The 13,964-nt window shown below is 36.6% G+C and overlaps 1 protein-coding gene across 1 annotated transcript in view; it reads left to right on the forward strand.

Moving 5' to 3' along the window:
- csmd3a (CUB and Sushi multiple domains 3a) overlaps nucleotides 1–13,964 on the forward strand; it is a 343,356-nt gene that overhangs the window by 228,887 nt on the left and 100,505 nt on the right. Inside the window, 3 exon segments of the mRNA XM_048153480.1 lie at nucleotides 5,462–5,650; nucleotides 5,901–6,078; nucleotides 10,414–10,559. Of these exon segments, the coding sequence (XP_048009437.1) occupies nucleotides 5,462–5,650; nucleotides 5,901–6,078; nucleotides 10,414–10,559 (513 nt within the window).

Raw genomic sequence — 13,964 nt, forward strand, 5'->3', positions numbered from 1 at the left:
GGCATCTGTGGTTACATGAAGAACCTTTAAAATCCACGGAACCTTTCCATAACACAAAAGGTGTTATGAAAAAAAAATATTGTGGGAAAAAAAACGAAAAAAAAAAAACATAATTACATTGTTTTAGAATGTTCTTCACACTAAGTAAAAAAAAAAAAATGGTTCCATTAAGAACTGTTTACTGAAAGGTTCTTTGGGGAACCAAAAGTGGTTATTTTATGGCATCACTGTAAAAACTCCCTTTTGTAACCTTTATTTTTAAGAGTGTGTAGCGCATATTTGAAGTATTGCACTGCAATACATATGATTATAAATTGGTTCAACAGCAGGGGGAAATCCTGTCCAAAAATGATTAAGGCATGATGTTCATTTATTGAAGTGTTTTTCCTTTTCTTTCATTTTACTGTAGGCGTATAGAGTAGGCAAAACAGGTTGTTATTCCGAACAGTGGGTGGGTGTGTTAGGCTACTGTAAATAAATTACTGAACAAATTACTACCAAAAAAAAACAGATCCTCAACAAACAAGTAAGAGATTATCTTAGTTAAAGTTTGATTAATATGGGCATATAAAAATAACACAAATATATATATAAATGTGTATATAAAAATATAAACATTTTAATAAAAGATGTTAAATAAAAAGGTAAGGAATAATATTTGTTTTAAGTGGAGCAGGGGGCCTCCAAATGTCTAGAACCGGCCCTCGTTCCCTGAATTACTTTGAATTACTAGTGAAGTTAATACTTGTTCAAAACAATCACTTTAGCAAAGTTTATACTATTTTCTGTTTATTTTGATAAATAAAAGAATTCATTTTTGTTCAATAAATATACTGTCATCGTGTTAATTATTGTGCTTTTGCCCCTACAGCAGGGGGCGCTTTTTTACCTTAAATACCATAATTTTACATATTCTTCTGTTATTGAAAAACTGTTGCTTTAATTACCTTGAAAAATCATTGAGACCTTTGTCTTAAAATATATTCAATAATTTTAGTGATTCTTATTTGCTACTTAAATCTACAGCATTTAAAAAAAAAAAACATAAAATTAGCACAGAATCAATCAATGCTTCCGTATGCATCTTGAAAAGTGGATGTTTTGGAAAGTGCGCTGGGAAGTTTTTGTGCCATCAAGTGGTTTGGAGGAAAATAAAATCAAAGGTTCCTCTAACCCCGGAGCGCCTTTAGCCCTGTTGTACCCTATAACGATAAAGATATAGTTCTAAAAATCGTTCTAAATATAAAAGAATAGCAGAGTCCACACCACAACTATAATGATAATGGCACAGAGGAACGAACTCATTGGAAACACTTTCAGAACGATTTTTTCCAGCTGATGAACAATAAAAACATCCCACACCCCGTTCTTGGTGTGAACAGGCCTTCATCTGACAGCTTTCCTGAAAACCCTAGTAAGATTTACTCTGAAGAAACTTTGTTGTGTTTTAAAATCTATTTTTATATTCCACCCCTTGTGCCTCTCTGGTCTACACAGCCAGAATGTGTCAGTATTCTGACTTTATGCTTCTTGAACAGTGAGATGTTTCCCGTCACTTGAGAATGACTTTGAGTTTTTGAAGTAAAAAATAGAAGCTCTCATCCTCAGTGAAACCGCTTCCTTTGACAGAACTCTTCAGTATTAGTCGCACAATATTTATTGCTTTTTTCGTGTGTGTGTGGCCAGACTGCTAATTTTAGACATTTAATTTTAGATGATAATTATGACTTTTTATGTTCTCTAAATAACTTAGAATTGGAATAATAAATCCAAAGTTATTTTATGCTTGCCTTGTTAATAATATTGCATGTTAATTGTCTATGCATTTTCCACATCATGGACAATAAGTTTATTGAAATTAAACTGAATAATTTTAGAACATTGTTTTGCATAATTTCTATAGCAGCCTGAAGCCATAGGAGAAGTTCCTGCATAATCAAATGTACATTTTCACGAAACTAGATGTAAATGATGTGCTTGGATGCATTTATTTTGTGATTTCTCTGACTGGATTGACATTAATGTTATTTTAGTATTACAGTATATATTAGTATGTATTAATATTTTGGAAACACGTTACAATACGTTTTTTAAACATGAACTAACAATGAACGTTCATTGTTAGTTCATGTTGGTTAATGCATTAACTAAAGCCTCGTACACACTGTTTTTCGGCACATCTTTGTGTTCATACCCAAGAGATTTTCACTGCTGATGCACAGAGTGAACGTGCAAATTCACTCCCTGACAGTATATGTGCTTGTGCTTAGTGCAAGTGAACATTAGTGCAAATAAACATATTAATGAATTAGACATTTTAAATAATATTTCTTGATTGTAAATAAAACAATAAAAATACAGATCTAAAATGGCATATACATGACATGAGGAGTTGGTAGTCAGAAATGACTGTCACAATGACAGTAGTGCAAGTGAACATTAGTGCAAATAAACATATTTATGAAACAGACATTCTCAACTATATTTTTTGAATGTAAAAAAAAAACAATAAAAATACAGCACATAATACACATCTGTTGATGTGCCAAGAACTGGAAGGGCACCCATAGTTTGTAGGGCTCTTCTTCGTCGTCGTCTTCTTATTAATGTGTGTGCAAACCGTTTGTGCTTGAGCGCCACAAGTCATGTTTTACTGTAACTCAGCAGCTCTAGGCACTTGAACAAAAGCGGCAATCTCATGTCAGCAGGTTTTAACACTCGCGTCAAACCAAAAAAACGAACCCGAGGCGTTTTTTTTTTTTTAAATGACGCTTTTAGCCTGCATGCACATCGGTGTGCATACTCACATTGGCGCCCTTTGTTTATTCATGAGCTGTTAAATGTCGGTGATAATCGCTCGTGATAATCGTCCCGTGTGCACAAGCCTTAATGTTAACAAATTAGGTGTCAGTTACTTATTTGAAAAAGTAACTTGTTGTAAATTTAAACGTAATGTTACTTTACTAGTTACTTGGGAAAAAGTAATCTTATTACATAACTCACGTTACTTGTAATGTATTACCCACAATACTGCTTTTAAATTTACAACAAAATGTGTTACTTTTTCGAATAAGTAACTGACAGCTCTCCTGTGCCCATCTTGAGAGAAATCTTCAATGAAAACATTGAAGTAATCTGTAAAAAAAAAAAGTAATCTGATTACGTAACTCATGTTACTTGTAATGTGTTACCCCTAGCACTGCTTTTAAATTTACAACAAAATATCTGAGTTACTTTTTCAAATAAGTAACTGACAGCTCTCCTGTGCCCATTTTAAGAGAAATCTTCGATGAAAACATTGAAGTAATCTGTAAAAAAGTAATCTGATTACGTAACTCATGTTACTTGTAATGCATTACCCCCAAAACTCCTTCAAAATGAACAAAATGTCTGAGTTACATTTTCAAATAAGTAATTGGCAGCTCTCCTGTGCCCATCTTAAAAAGAAATCTTCGATGAAAACATTGAAGTAATCTGTAAAAAAGTAATCTGATTACATAACTCATGTTACTTGTAATGTGTTACCCACAATACTGCTTTTAAATTTACAACAAATGTGTTACTTTTTCAAATAAGTAATTGGCAGCTCTCCTATCCCCATCTTGAGAGAAATCTTCGATGAAAACATTGAAGTAATCTGCAAAAAAAAAGTAATCTGATTACGTTACTCACGTTACTTGTAATGTGTTACCCTCAAAACTCCTTCAAAATGAACAACAAAATATCTGAGTTACATTTTCAAATAAGTAACTGACAGCTCTCCTGTGCCCATCTTGAGAGAAATCTTCGATGAAAACATTGAAGTAATCTGTAAAAAAGTAATCTGATTACGTAACTCATGTTACTTGTAATGTGTTACCCCCAAAATTCCTTCAAAATGAACAACAAAATGTCTGAGTTACTTTTTCAAATAAGTAACTGACAGCTCTCCTGTGCCCATCTTGAGAGAAATCTTCGATGAAAACATTGAAGTAATCTGTAAAAAAGTAATCTGATTACGTAACTCATGTTACTTGTAATGTGTTACCCCCAAAATTCCTTCAAAATGAACAACAAAATGTCTGAGTTACTTTTTCAAATAAGTAACTGACAGCTCTCATGTGCCCATCTTGAGAGAAATCTTCGATGAAAACATTGAAGTAATCTGTAAAAAAGTAATCTGATTACGTAACTCATGTTACTTGTAATGTGTTACCCCTAGCACTGCTTTTAAATTTACAACAAAATATCTGAGTTACTTTTTCAAATAAGTAACTGACAGCTCTCCTGTGCCCATTTTAAGAGAAATCTTCGATGAAAACATTGAAGTAATCTGTAAAAAAGTAATCTGATTACGTAACTCATGTTACTTGTAATGCATTACCCCCAAAACTCCTTCAAAATGAACAAAATGTCTGAGTTACATTTTCAAATAAGTAATTGGCAGCTCTCCTGTGCCCATCTTAAAAAGAAATCTTCGATGAAAACATTGAAGTAATCTGTAAAAAAGTAATCTGATTACATAACTCATGTTACTTGTAATGTGTTACCCACAATACTGCTTTTAAATTTACAACAAATGTGTTACTTTTTCAAATAAGTAATTGGCAGCTCTCCTATCCCCATCTTGAGAGAAATCTTCGATGAAAACATTGAAGTAATCTGCAAAAAAAAAGTAATCTGATTACGTTATTCACGTTACTTGTAATGTGTTACCCTCAAAACTCCTTCAAAATGAACAACAAAATATCTGAGTTACATTTTCAAATAAGTAACTGACAGCTCTCCTGTGCCCATCTTGAGAGAAATCTTCGATGAAAACATTGAAGTAATCTGTAAAAAAGTAATCTGATTACGTAACTCATGTTACTTGTAATGTGTTACCCACAAAATTCCTTCAAAATGAACAACAAAATGTCTGAGTTACTTTTTCAAATAAGTAACTGACAGCTCTCATGTGCCCATCTTGAGAGAAACCTTAAATGAAAACATTGAAGTAATCTGTAAAAAAGTAATCTGATTACGTAACTCATGTTACTTGTAATGCGTTACCCCCAAAACTCCTTCAAAATGAACAAAATGTCTGAGTTACTTTTTCAAATAAGTAATTGGCAGCTCTCCTGTGCCCATCTTGAGAGAAATCTTCGATGAAAACATTGAAGTAATCTGTAAAAAAAAGTAATCTGATTACGTAACTCATGTTACTTGTAATGCGTTACCCCCAAAACTCCTTCAAAATGAACAACAAAATATCTGAGTTACTTTTTCAAATAAGTAACTGACAGCTCTCATGTGCCCATGTTAAGAAAATCATTGAAGTAATCTGTAAAAAAGTAATCTGATTACATAACTCACGTTTCTTGTAATTTGTTACTCATAATACTGCCCGACTAGTCTATGCAAGCCCTAATTGACATTGGTGTTTAAGGTTTTATCGCTGGATAAAACCTTAAGTAACAGCATTTTTGTTTTCTCTATTCAGCTTATGAACTGCAGAGGTGTCCGGATCCGCGGCCCTTTCGGAACGGAGTGGTGATTGGCAGTGATCTTGGGGTGGGCATGACCATCTCGTTCCAGTGCCTGCCGGGATACACGCTGCTGGGTGAAGCGTCGCTCACGTGTCTGCATGGCATCAGCCGCAACTGGAACCATCCTGTGCCTCGCTGTGAAGGTACCCAACATCCCTCTCGTCTTCTAGCCAATCTTATAGAAAATCCTGAAATGTTAAGGTTTTAATTGAACTGTCATGATTTGTGAATTCTATAAAAGCTCCAGGGGGAAATATGAACCACATATGCAAGCGTTAAAAACAATGCTTGAACTTTATGTCATTGCATAATTGCTTGTTGCAGCTGTATGTAAGGCATTGTGATTCTCCACAAATTGCTAATTGTGTTTTGATTTTATTCGCCTTCCGTCAGCTCTTTGCGGTGGTAATATCACAGCCCTCAATGGGACCATCTACTCTCCGGGCCACCCGGCCGACTACCCCAATCTTAAAGACTGCATATGGAGCATCCGAGTGCCTCCAGGCAACGGCATCCACATCAACTTCACCGTGCTCAACACCGAGCCCATCTACGACTACATCACCATCTGGTACGACTTCTGTGGCCGTTTTATAAGAACTCCTCACCTAAAGACTAACATCTGCTGGGCGTCATATAACAGCACAACTGCGTGTTATGGTCAGAAAATAACCTTAGCATAGAGATACGGATTATTTTAAGGTTTCAAAGTCTGATCATCGTCATGTGTAAACTATTTTAAGCAAATTCATAATAGCTTTTCTTGTTAGATATACCACAATTATAAAAATAATTTTGCAACCATTAGATTACAAAACAAAAACTGCACAGTTGCCATAAATTCATTTGTTTATTTATTTATTTGTGTTTTTATTTTATTTGTGTTTTTAAAATGGCTGATGATTGAACAATATTTTATAATGTACAATTGCCATAAATTAATAAATTAGATTTATTTATTTGTTTTTAAATTACCAGTGGTGAACCATATTTTATAATGCATGCATTATTATTTTTTCTATTTTTCCATATTATTCCATATTATACTTATGACAACAAATAAAAATAATAATAATAATAATAATAATAATAATTAGATTGCAAAACAACTTCACAATTGCCATTAATTAATTTTATTTATTTATTTAATATGTTATTAAATTTTATATTATTATTATATTTTCCATATTATGACAACAACAACATCAATAGCAATAATAATAATTATTATTATTATTGTTATTATTATTATTATTGATAATAATACAAATAATAAATATTGCACCAATTTATTTTCATCTGTGTTTTGGGCTGTCTAGCAAGTTCAGTTGCCAGGCATTTTTCACTTGAGATTGAATGAAAACCACTTTTTCTTGAAAAGAAAAAGAAAAAAGGTGTAGGTTTGGATCCATCAAAATGATTCTTCATAAATTCCACCAGAGAGTTTGTCCTTGTCTATGAAAAATGCATCTGTTCTAATGCTGCTGATCTGAGACTTGCGTAACACTTTTAGTCTTTTATCTGTTTTGTTTCACACATTTCTCTTGTGCTTTTCCATATATTTCCTCCTTGAGCGAACATTACTGCTTAAGTGTCAAGTGGCTGGTGCGAAAGAAAAATGTTGACGCTTGTGTTCGCATCACGGAAAATAGGATTTGATGTACTTTACATAAGTCCTTCCCCCAGAATGGTGTATTCAGAAATCATTTATCATAATGTATGACCTCACAAATTGTACATATCAATGCATATTCAAAGCTTAATGCAGTTGTTACTCATTTCTCATGCAAAAGGTCATTTACATACAAAGGTCTTCAAGGTACAATAGTGAAAACTGTTTAATTCTCAGGGTCAGAGCAAGGGTGTAAAATCTGTGTACGATGAAATTGTGACTTCTTCCCGGATTAGTGACATCACAAACCCTAACATTTACAAACGAGTTGTCAATTCAACACAAAAGATGAACATGACGGCACATGCTAGTGGATGAGTTGAATCAACTCCACATCAACTACATCAATTTATCCACTAACCATTCAGAAACGTCTAAAAGTTGTAACTTCTTCCTGAGTCTCTCCATCAGTGTCGACTCCGGTTTGAACAATGTAAGGCTGAACACCGTTACTGATAATCAATGTTCCCTTTTTTTCTTGCTAAGCAAAACTTTTCTCTATTGAGCCACCTGAGCAAAAATATTCTTTATACCAAACCTGAACAGTGCAAATAAACACACATACAAAAAAATGGTTTCATCATGCAATTGTAACTTTTAACTTTAATGTGTGCCATTTCTATTTTATTTGACCCTTTATGTAACTTAGTGATGTATTACATTTTGGAAATATCATTTTCGAAAACAAGCAGTTAAGTCACTAAATTAAGCAATTAAGTTCAATTCTTTATAATAATAATAACAATAATAATAACATGAGCAGTTACACTGAGATGGTTTGGGACAACCGTAATGTGTTTTTGTAGTCAATTATTAGCAATAGACAACATTAAACCATTGAAATTAAATGTTTGTTGAATGTCCAAGATTTTCATATCAGGGGGTTTCAAACTTTTTAATGGCAAGGCTTTATTAGGCTTACAATATATAGTAGTCAACATTTATAGTGGATCAAAACCTTTCATCAAAGTTGTCCTAAAACCTTTTTTTTTAGGACAACTTTGAACTTTTTTTGATCCACTTCAAATGTTGACTACTGTAATATAATAAAATATAAAAATATATTGATATACAGTGGCATGAAAAAGTATGTGAACCCCTTGCAGAATATGTGAAAATGAGAATTATTTTAATAAAATAAGAGGGATAATAAAAATGCATGTTATTTTTTTGTTTAATACTGTCCTGAGTAAGATACTTTACATAAAAGATGTTTGCATTTAGTTCACAAGACAAAACAATAGCTGAATTTATTAAAATAACCCTATTCATAAGTATGTGAACCATTGATTCTCAGTACTGTGTGTGGTTACCTGATGATCCACGACTGTTTTTATGTTTTGTGATGGTTGTTCATGAGTCTCTTGTTTGTCCTGAGCAGTTAAACTGAGCTCTGTTCTTCAGAAAAATCCTCCAGCTCCTGCAGCTTCATCAGTTTTCAAGCATTTTTGCATATTTGAACCCTTTCCAGCAGTGACTGTAGGATTTTGAGATCTGTGTTTTCACACTGAGGACAACTGAGGGACTCAAACTCAACTATTAAAAAAGGTTCAAACATTCACTGATGCTCCAGAAGGAAACATGATGCATTGAGAGCCGAGGGGTGAACACTTTTGAATAGGATGAAGATGTCACAATTTTTCTTATTTTGTTTAAATATCATTGTTTTTCATTTAATACTGCCCTTCAGAACCAGCAGAAGATACTTGCATGTGTCCCAGCAGAAAAATTAAGTACAATTTACCTCGATATTTGAATTCAAAAGTGTTCACCCCCCGGCTCTTCAATGCATCGTGTTTCCTTCTGGAGCATCAGTGAATGTTTGAACCTTTTTTAATAGTTGTATTTGAGTCCCTCAGTTGTCCTCAGTGTGAAAAGATGGATCTCAAAATCATTCAGTCACTGCTGGAAAGGGTTCAAATATGCAAAAGATGCTGGAGGATTTTTCTGAAGAACAGAGCTCAGTTTAACTGCTCAGGACAAACAAGAGACTCATGAACAACCATCACAAAACACACAAACAGTCGTGGATCATCAGGTAACCACACACAGTATTGAGAATCAATGGTTCACATACTTATGAATAGGGTTATTTTAATAAATTCAGCTATTGTTTTGTCTTGTGAACTAAATGCAAACATCTTTTATGTAAAATATCTTACTCAGGACAGTACTAAACAAAAAATAACATGCATTTTTTATTATCCCTCTTATTTTATTAAAATAATTCTCATTTTCTGCAAGATTCTGCAAGGGGTTCACATACTTTTTCATTGCTAACAATCCTCATTTTGGCTGCATGAGATTCTCCAGCTTTGTTGTTGTTGAGCTGTTAAAGCTCCGCCCTCTTCTGGAAAGGGGGCGGGAGCAGCAGCTCATTTGCATTTAAAGGGACACACACAAAAACGGCGTGTTTTTGCTCACACCCAAATAGGGGCAAATTTGACAAGCTATAATAAATGATCTGTGGGGGATTTTGAGCTGAAACTTCACACACACATTCTGGAGACACCAGAGACTTATATTACATCTCATAAAAGGGGGATTATAGGGCAACACACGACAAACAACCAATTTCAGATATAACAAAGAATCTGCAAATATTATAATTAATTTTAACTTACGTAATGCATTATACATAAAGGCTTGAAGTAAAGTGTTAGCGGGTCTATTATAGAAACACTGAAATTTTTAAATCTAATCTGAAATCTATCTGCCATATATATTTAATTAACATGCTCAAATTTTCAAATATGCTTGGTTTCCCATGATAATTATATGGTGGCGTTCATGTGTGGTCAACTCAGAAATGCGATCATAATGAACACCCGTTCGTTATCTAGTGCTGATATTTTGCATAACATCAATAGAAACTATTATTTTCTGCACCACACACTAAATTAGAGAGGTTTAGAAAGGCACACAGCTGTATGTTTTTATCATTGCTGTGTTTTTATTCTACCTTCCTGTAATGAGCAACATCAGATCATTACATAAAAGTCTTCCTAATTAAAAACAGTTATTCTGTTACAGATTTTTGATTGATTAAGAAGCAAGGTCAGTGTTTTGATTGTTCTGTAGCTGCAGAAAAGAGACATCTGCACTCCTTCATTATATATATGATCCCCGACAGACGTGGTAGAGTGAGAGAGTATTATATCAGCAAACAGAAAAAGTCAAAGAAGGTTTTAAATGCTTCATATCTGGGTTTGAACAGAACTTTGTCTCCTGTAGGGACGGCCCTGACCAAACATCCCCTCAGATCGGTCAGTTCAGCGGAAGCTCTTCCCAGGAGGCCGTTTCCAGCACATCCAATCACATCCTGCTGAAGTTCCACAGCGACTTCAGCACCAGCGGATTCTTTGTTCTGCGTTACCATGGTGAGCCGTTTCCCACTGTAATGTTACTCATTCACGACAGCTTAGTTTGCTTATAGTCTGTGTGTTGCTTATTGTGAGGTTGATTATCCTGGCTTATTCCCTCACGCCCACAGAACGTGTTGCTTATGCCGAACGTACGCTGAGGCGAGCCGTGAACGTACATACATTCAACCCAAAGTGTGCCGTGAAATTGCATTATGAACATTCAGGTTTCTGCTATACTGTATTCCTGCAGTTCAGCGCCACCGAGCCAATTCACTCGAATTAAACCTCAAACAAACAGATGCAAAGACAGTTTTTATTATCTTTCCACCTTATTTTTAACGTACGAGCAGGTGCAGCCATTAAAATTTGACTGTTCAAGCCTTTCAGTGTCAGACCGTGTCCTAACCAGACGTAATGACATGCATTAAAAAGACATCTTTTCATGTCAATCAGAGTTTTTTTGTCCTAACCAGCTGCGACGATTCTGTTTTATAAACGGATTTCTAAACAAGTGTATTCCATAACAAAGATTGTGTCAGTCACTCAGTATGAATTTTAATAATGTTAAAATGGTGTAGTATTTATGAATTTGATTATGTGCTTATCTGCTTGGTTGTGAGTGCAGACAGACTCCGCCCACATGCTCTTCTGATTGGCTGTGATTTTTGATTGATTTAGTTGCGAGTGCAGTGTGCTTACACAAAGACTCCGCCCACACACTCTTCTGATTGGCTGTGATTTTTGATTGATTTAGTTGCGAGTGCAGTGTGCTTACACAAAGACTCCGCCCACACACTCTTCTGATTGGCTGTGATTTTTGATTGATTTAGTTGCGAGTGCAGTGTGCTTACACAAAGACTCCGCCCACACACTCTTCTGATTGGCTGTGATTTTTGATTGATTTAGTTGCGAGTGCAGTGTGCTTACACAAAGACTCCGCCCACACACTCTTCTGATTGGCTGTGATTTTTGATTGATTTAGTTGAGAGTGCGGCACGCTTGCAGACAGACTCCGCCCACATGCTCTTCTGATTGGCTGTGATTTTTGATTGATTTAGTTGAGTGCGGCATGCTTGCAGATAGACTCCGCCCACACGCTCTTCTGATTGGCTGTGATTTTTGATTGATTTAGTTGCGAGTGCAGTGTGCTTACACAAAGACTCCGCCCACACACTCTTCTGATTGGCTGTGATTTTTGATTGATTTAGTTGAGTGCGGCATGCTTGCAGATAGACTCCGCCCACACGCTCTTCTGATTGGCTGTGATTTTTGATTGATTTAGTTGCGAGTGCAGTGTGCTTACACAAAGACTCCGCCCACACACTCTTCTGATTGTCCGTGATTTTTGATTGATTTAGTTGAGTGCGGCATGCTTGCAGATAGACTCCGCCCACACGCTCTTCTGATTGGCTGTGATTTTTGATTGATTTAGTTGCGAGTGCAGTGTGCTTACACAAAGACTCCGCCCACACACTCTTCTGATTGGCTGTGATTTTTGATTGATTTAGTTGCGAGTGCAGTGTGCTTACACAAAGACTCCGCCCACACACTCTTCTGATTGGCTGTGATTTTTGATTGATTTAGTTGAGAGTGCGGCACGCTTGCAGACAGACTCCGCCCACATGCTCTTCTGATTGGCCGTGATTTTTGATTGATTTAGTTGAGTGCGGCATGCTTGCAGATAGACTCCGCCCACACGCTCTTCTGATTGGCTGTGATTTTTGATTGATTTAGTTGCGAGTGCAGTGTGCTTACACAAAGACTCCGCCCACACACTCTTCTGATTGGCTGTAATTTTTGATTGATTTAGTTGAGTGCGGCATGCTTGCAGATAGACTCCGCCCACACGCTCTTCTGATTGGCTGTGATTTTTTGATTGATTTAGTTGCGAGTGCAGTGTGCTTACACAAAGACTCCGCCCACACACTCTTCTGATTGTCCGTGATTTTTGATTGATTTAGTTGAGTGCGGCATGCTTGCAGATAGACTCCGCCCACACGCTCTTCTGATTGGCTGTGATTTTTGATTGATTTAGTTGCGAGTGCAGTGTGCTTACACAAAGACTCCGCCCACACGCTCTTCTGATTGGCTGTGATTTTTGATTGATTTAGTTGCGAGTGCAGTGCACTTGCACAAGAGACTCCGCCCACACACTCTTCTGATTGGCTGTGATTTTTGATTGATTTAGTTGCGAGTGCAGTGTGCTTACACAAAGACTCCGCCCACACACTCTTCTGATTGGCTGTGATTTTTGATTGATTTAGTTGCGAGTGCAGTGTGCTTACACAAAGACTCCGCCCACACACTCTTCTGATTGGCTGTGATTTTTGATTGATTTAGTTGAGAGTGCGGCACGCTTGCAGACAGACTCCGCCCACATGCTCTTCTGATTGGCCGTGATTTTTGATTGATTTAGTTGAGTGCGGCATGCTTGCAGATAGACTCCGCCCACACGCTCTTCTGATTGGCTGTGATTTTTGATTGATTTAGTTGCGAGTGCAGTGTGCTTACACAAAGACTCCGCCCACACACTCTTCTGATTGGCTGTGATTTTTGATTGATTTAGTTGCGAGTGCAGTGTGCTTACACAAAGACTCCGCCCACACGCTCTTCTGATTGGCTGTGATTTTTGATTGATTTAGTTGCGAGTGCAGTGTGCTTACACAAAGACTCCGCCCACACACTCTTCTGATTGGCTGTGATTTTTGATTGATTTAGTTGAGAGTGCGGCACGCTTGCAGACAGACTCCGCCCACATGATCTTCTGATTGGCCGTGATTTTTGATTGATTTAGTTGAGTGCGGCATGCTTGCAGATAGACTCCGCCCACACGCTCTTCTGATTGGCTGTGATTTTTGATTGATTTAGTTGAGAGTGCGGCACGCTTGCAGACAGACTCCGCCCACATGATCTTCTGATTGGCCGTGATTTTTGATTGATTTAGTTGCGAGTGCAGTGCACTTGCAGAGAGACTCTGCCCACATTTTCTTCTGATTGGCTGTGATTTTTGATTAATTTAGTTGAGAGTGCGGCACGCTTGCAGACAGACTCCGCCCACACGCTCTTCTGATTGGCTGTGATTTTTGATTGATTTAGTTGAGTGCGGCATGCTTGCAGATAGACTCCGCCCACACACTCTTCTGATTGGCTGTGATTTTTGATTGATTTAGTTGAGAGTGCGGCACGCTTGCAGACAGACTCCGCCCACATGATCTTCTGATTGGCCTGTGATTTTTGATTGATTTAGTTGCGAGTGCAGTGCATGCTTGCACAATAGACTCCGCCCACACGCTCTTCTGATTGGCTGTGATTTTTGATTGATTTAGTTGAGAGTGCGGCACGCTTGCAGACAGACTCCGCCCACATGATCTTCTGATTGGCCGTGATTTTTGATTGATTTAGTTGTGAGTGCAGTGCACT

The sequence above is a fragment of the Megalobrama amblycephala genome, linkage group LG13 (assembly GCF_018812025.1).
Source record: "Megalobrama amblycephala isolate DHTTF-2021 linkage group LG13, ASM1881202v1, whole genome shotgun sequence".
Classification (NCBI taxonomy): Eukaryota; Metazoa; Chordata; class Actinopteri; order Cypriniformes; family Xenocyprididae; genus Megalobrama; species Megalobrama amblycephala.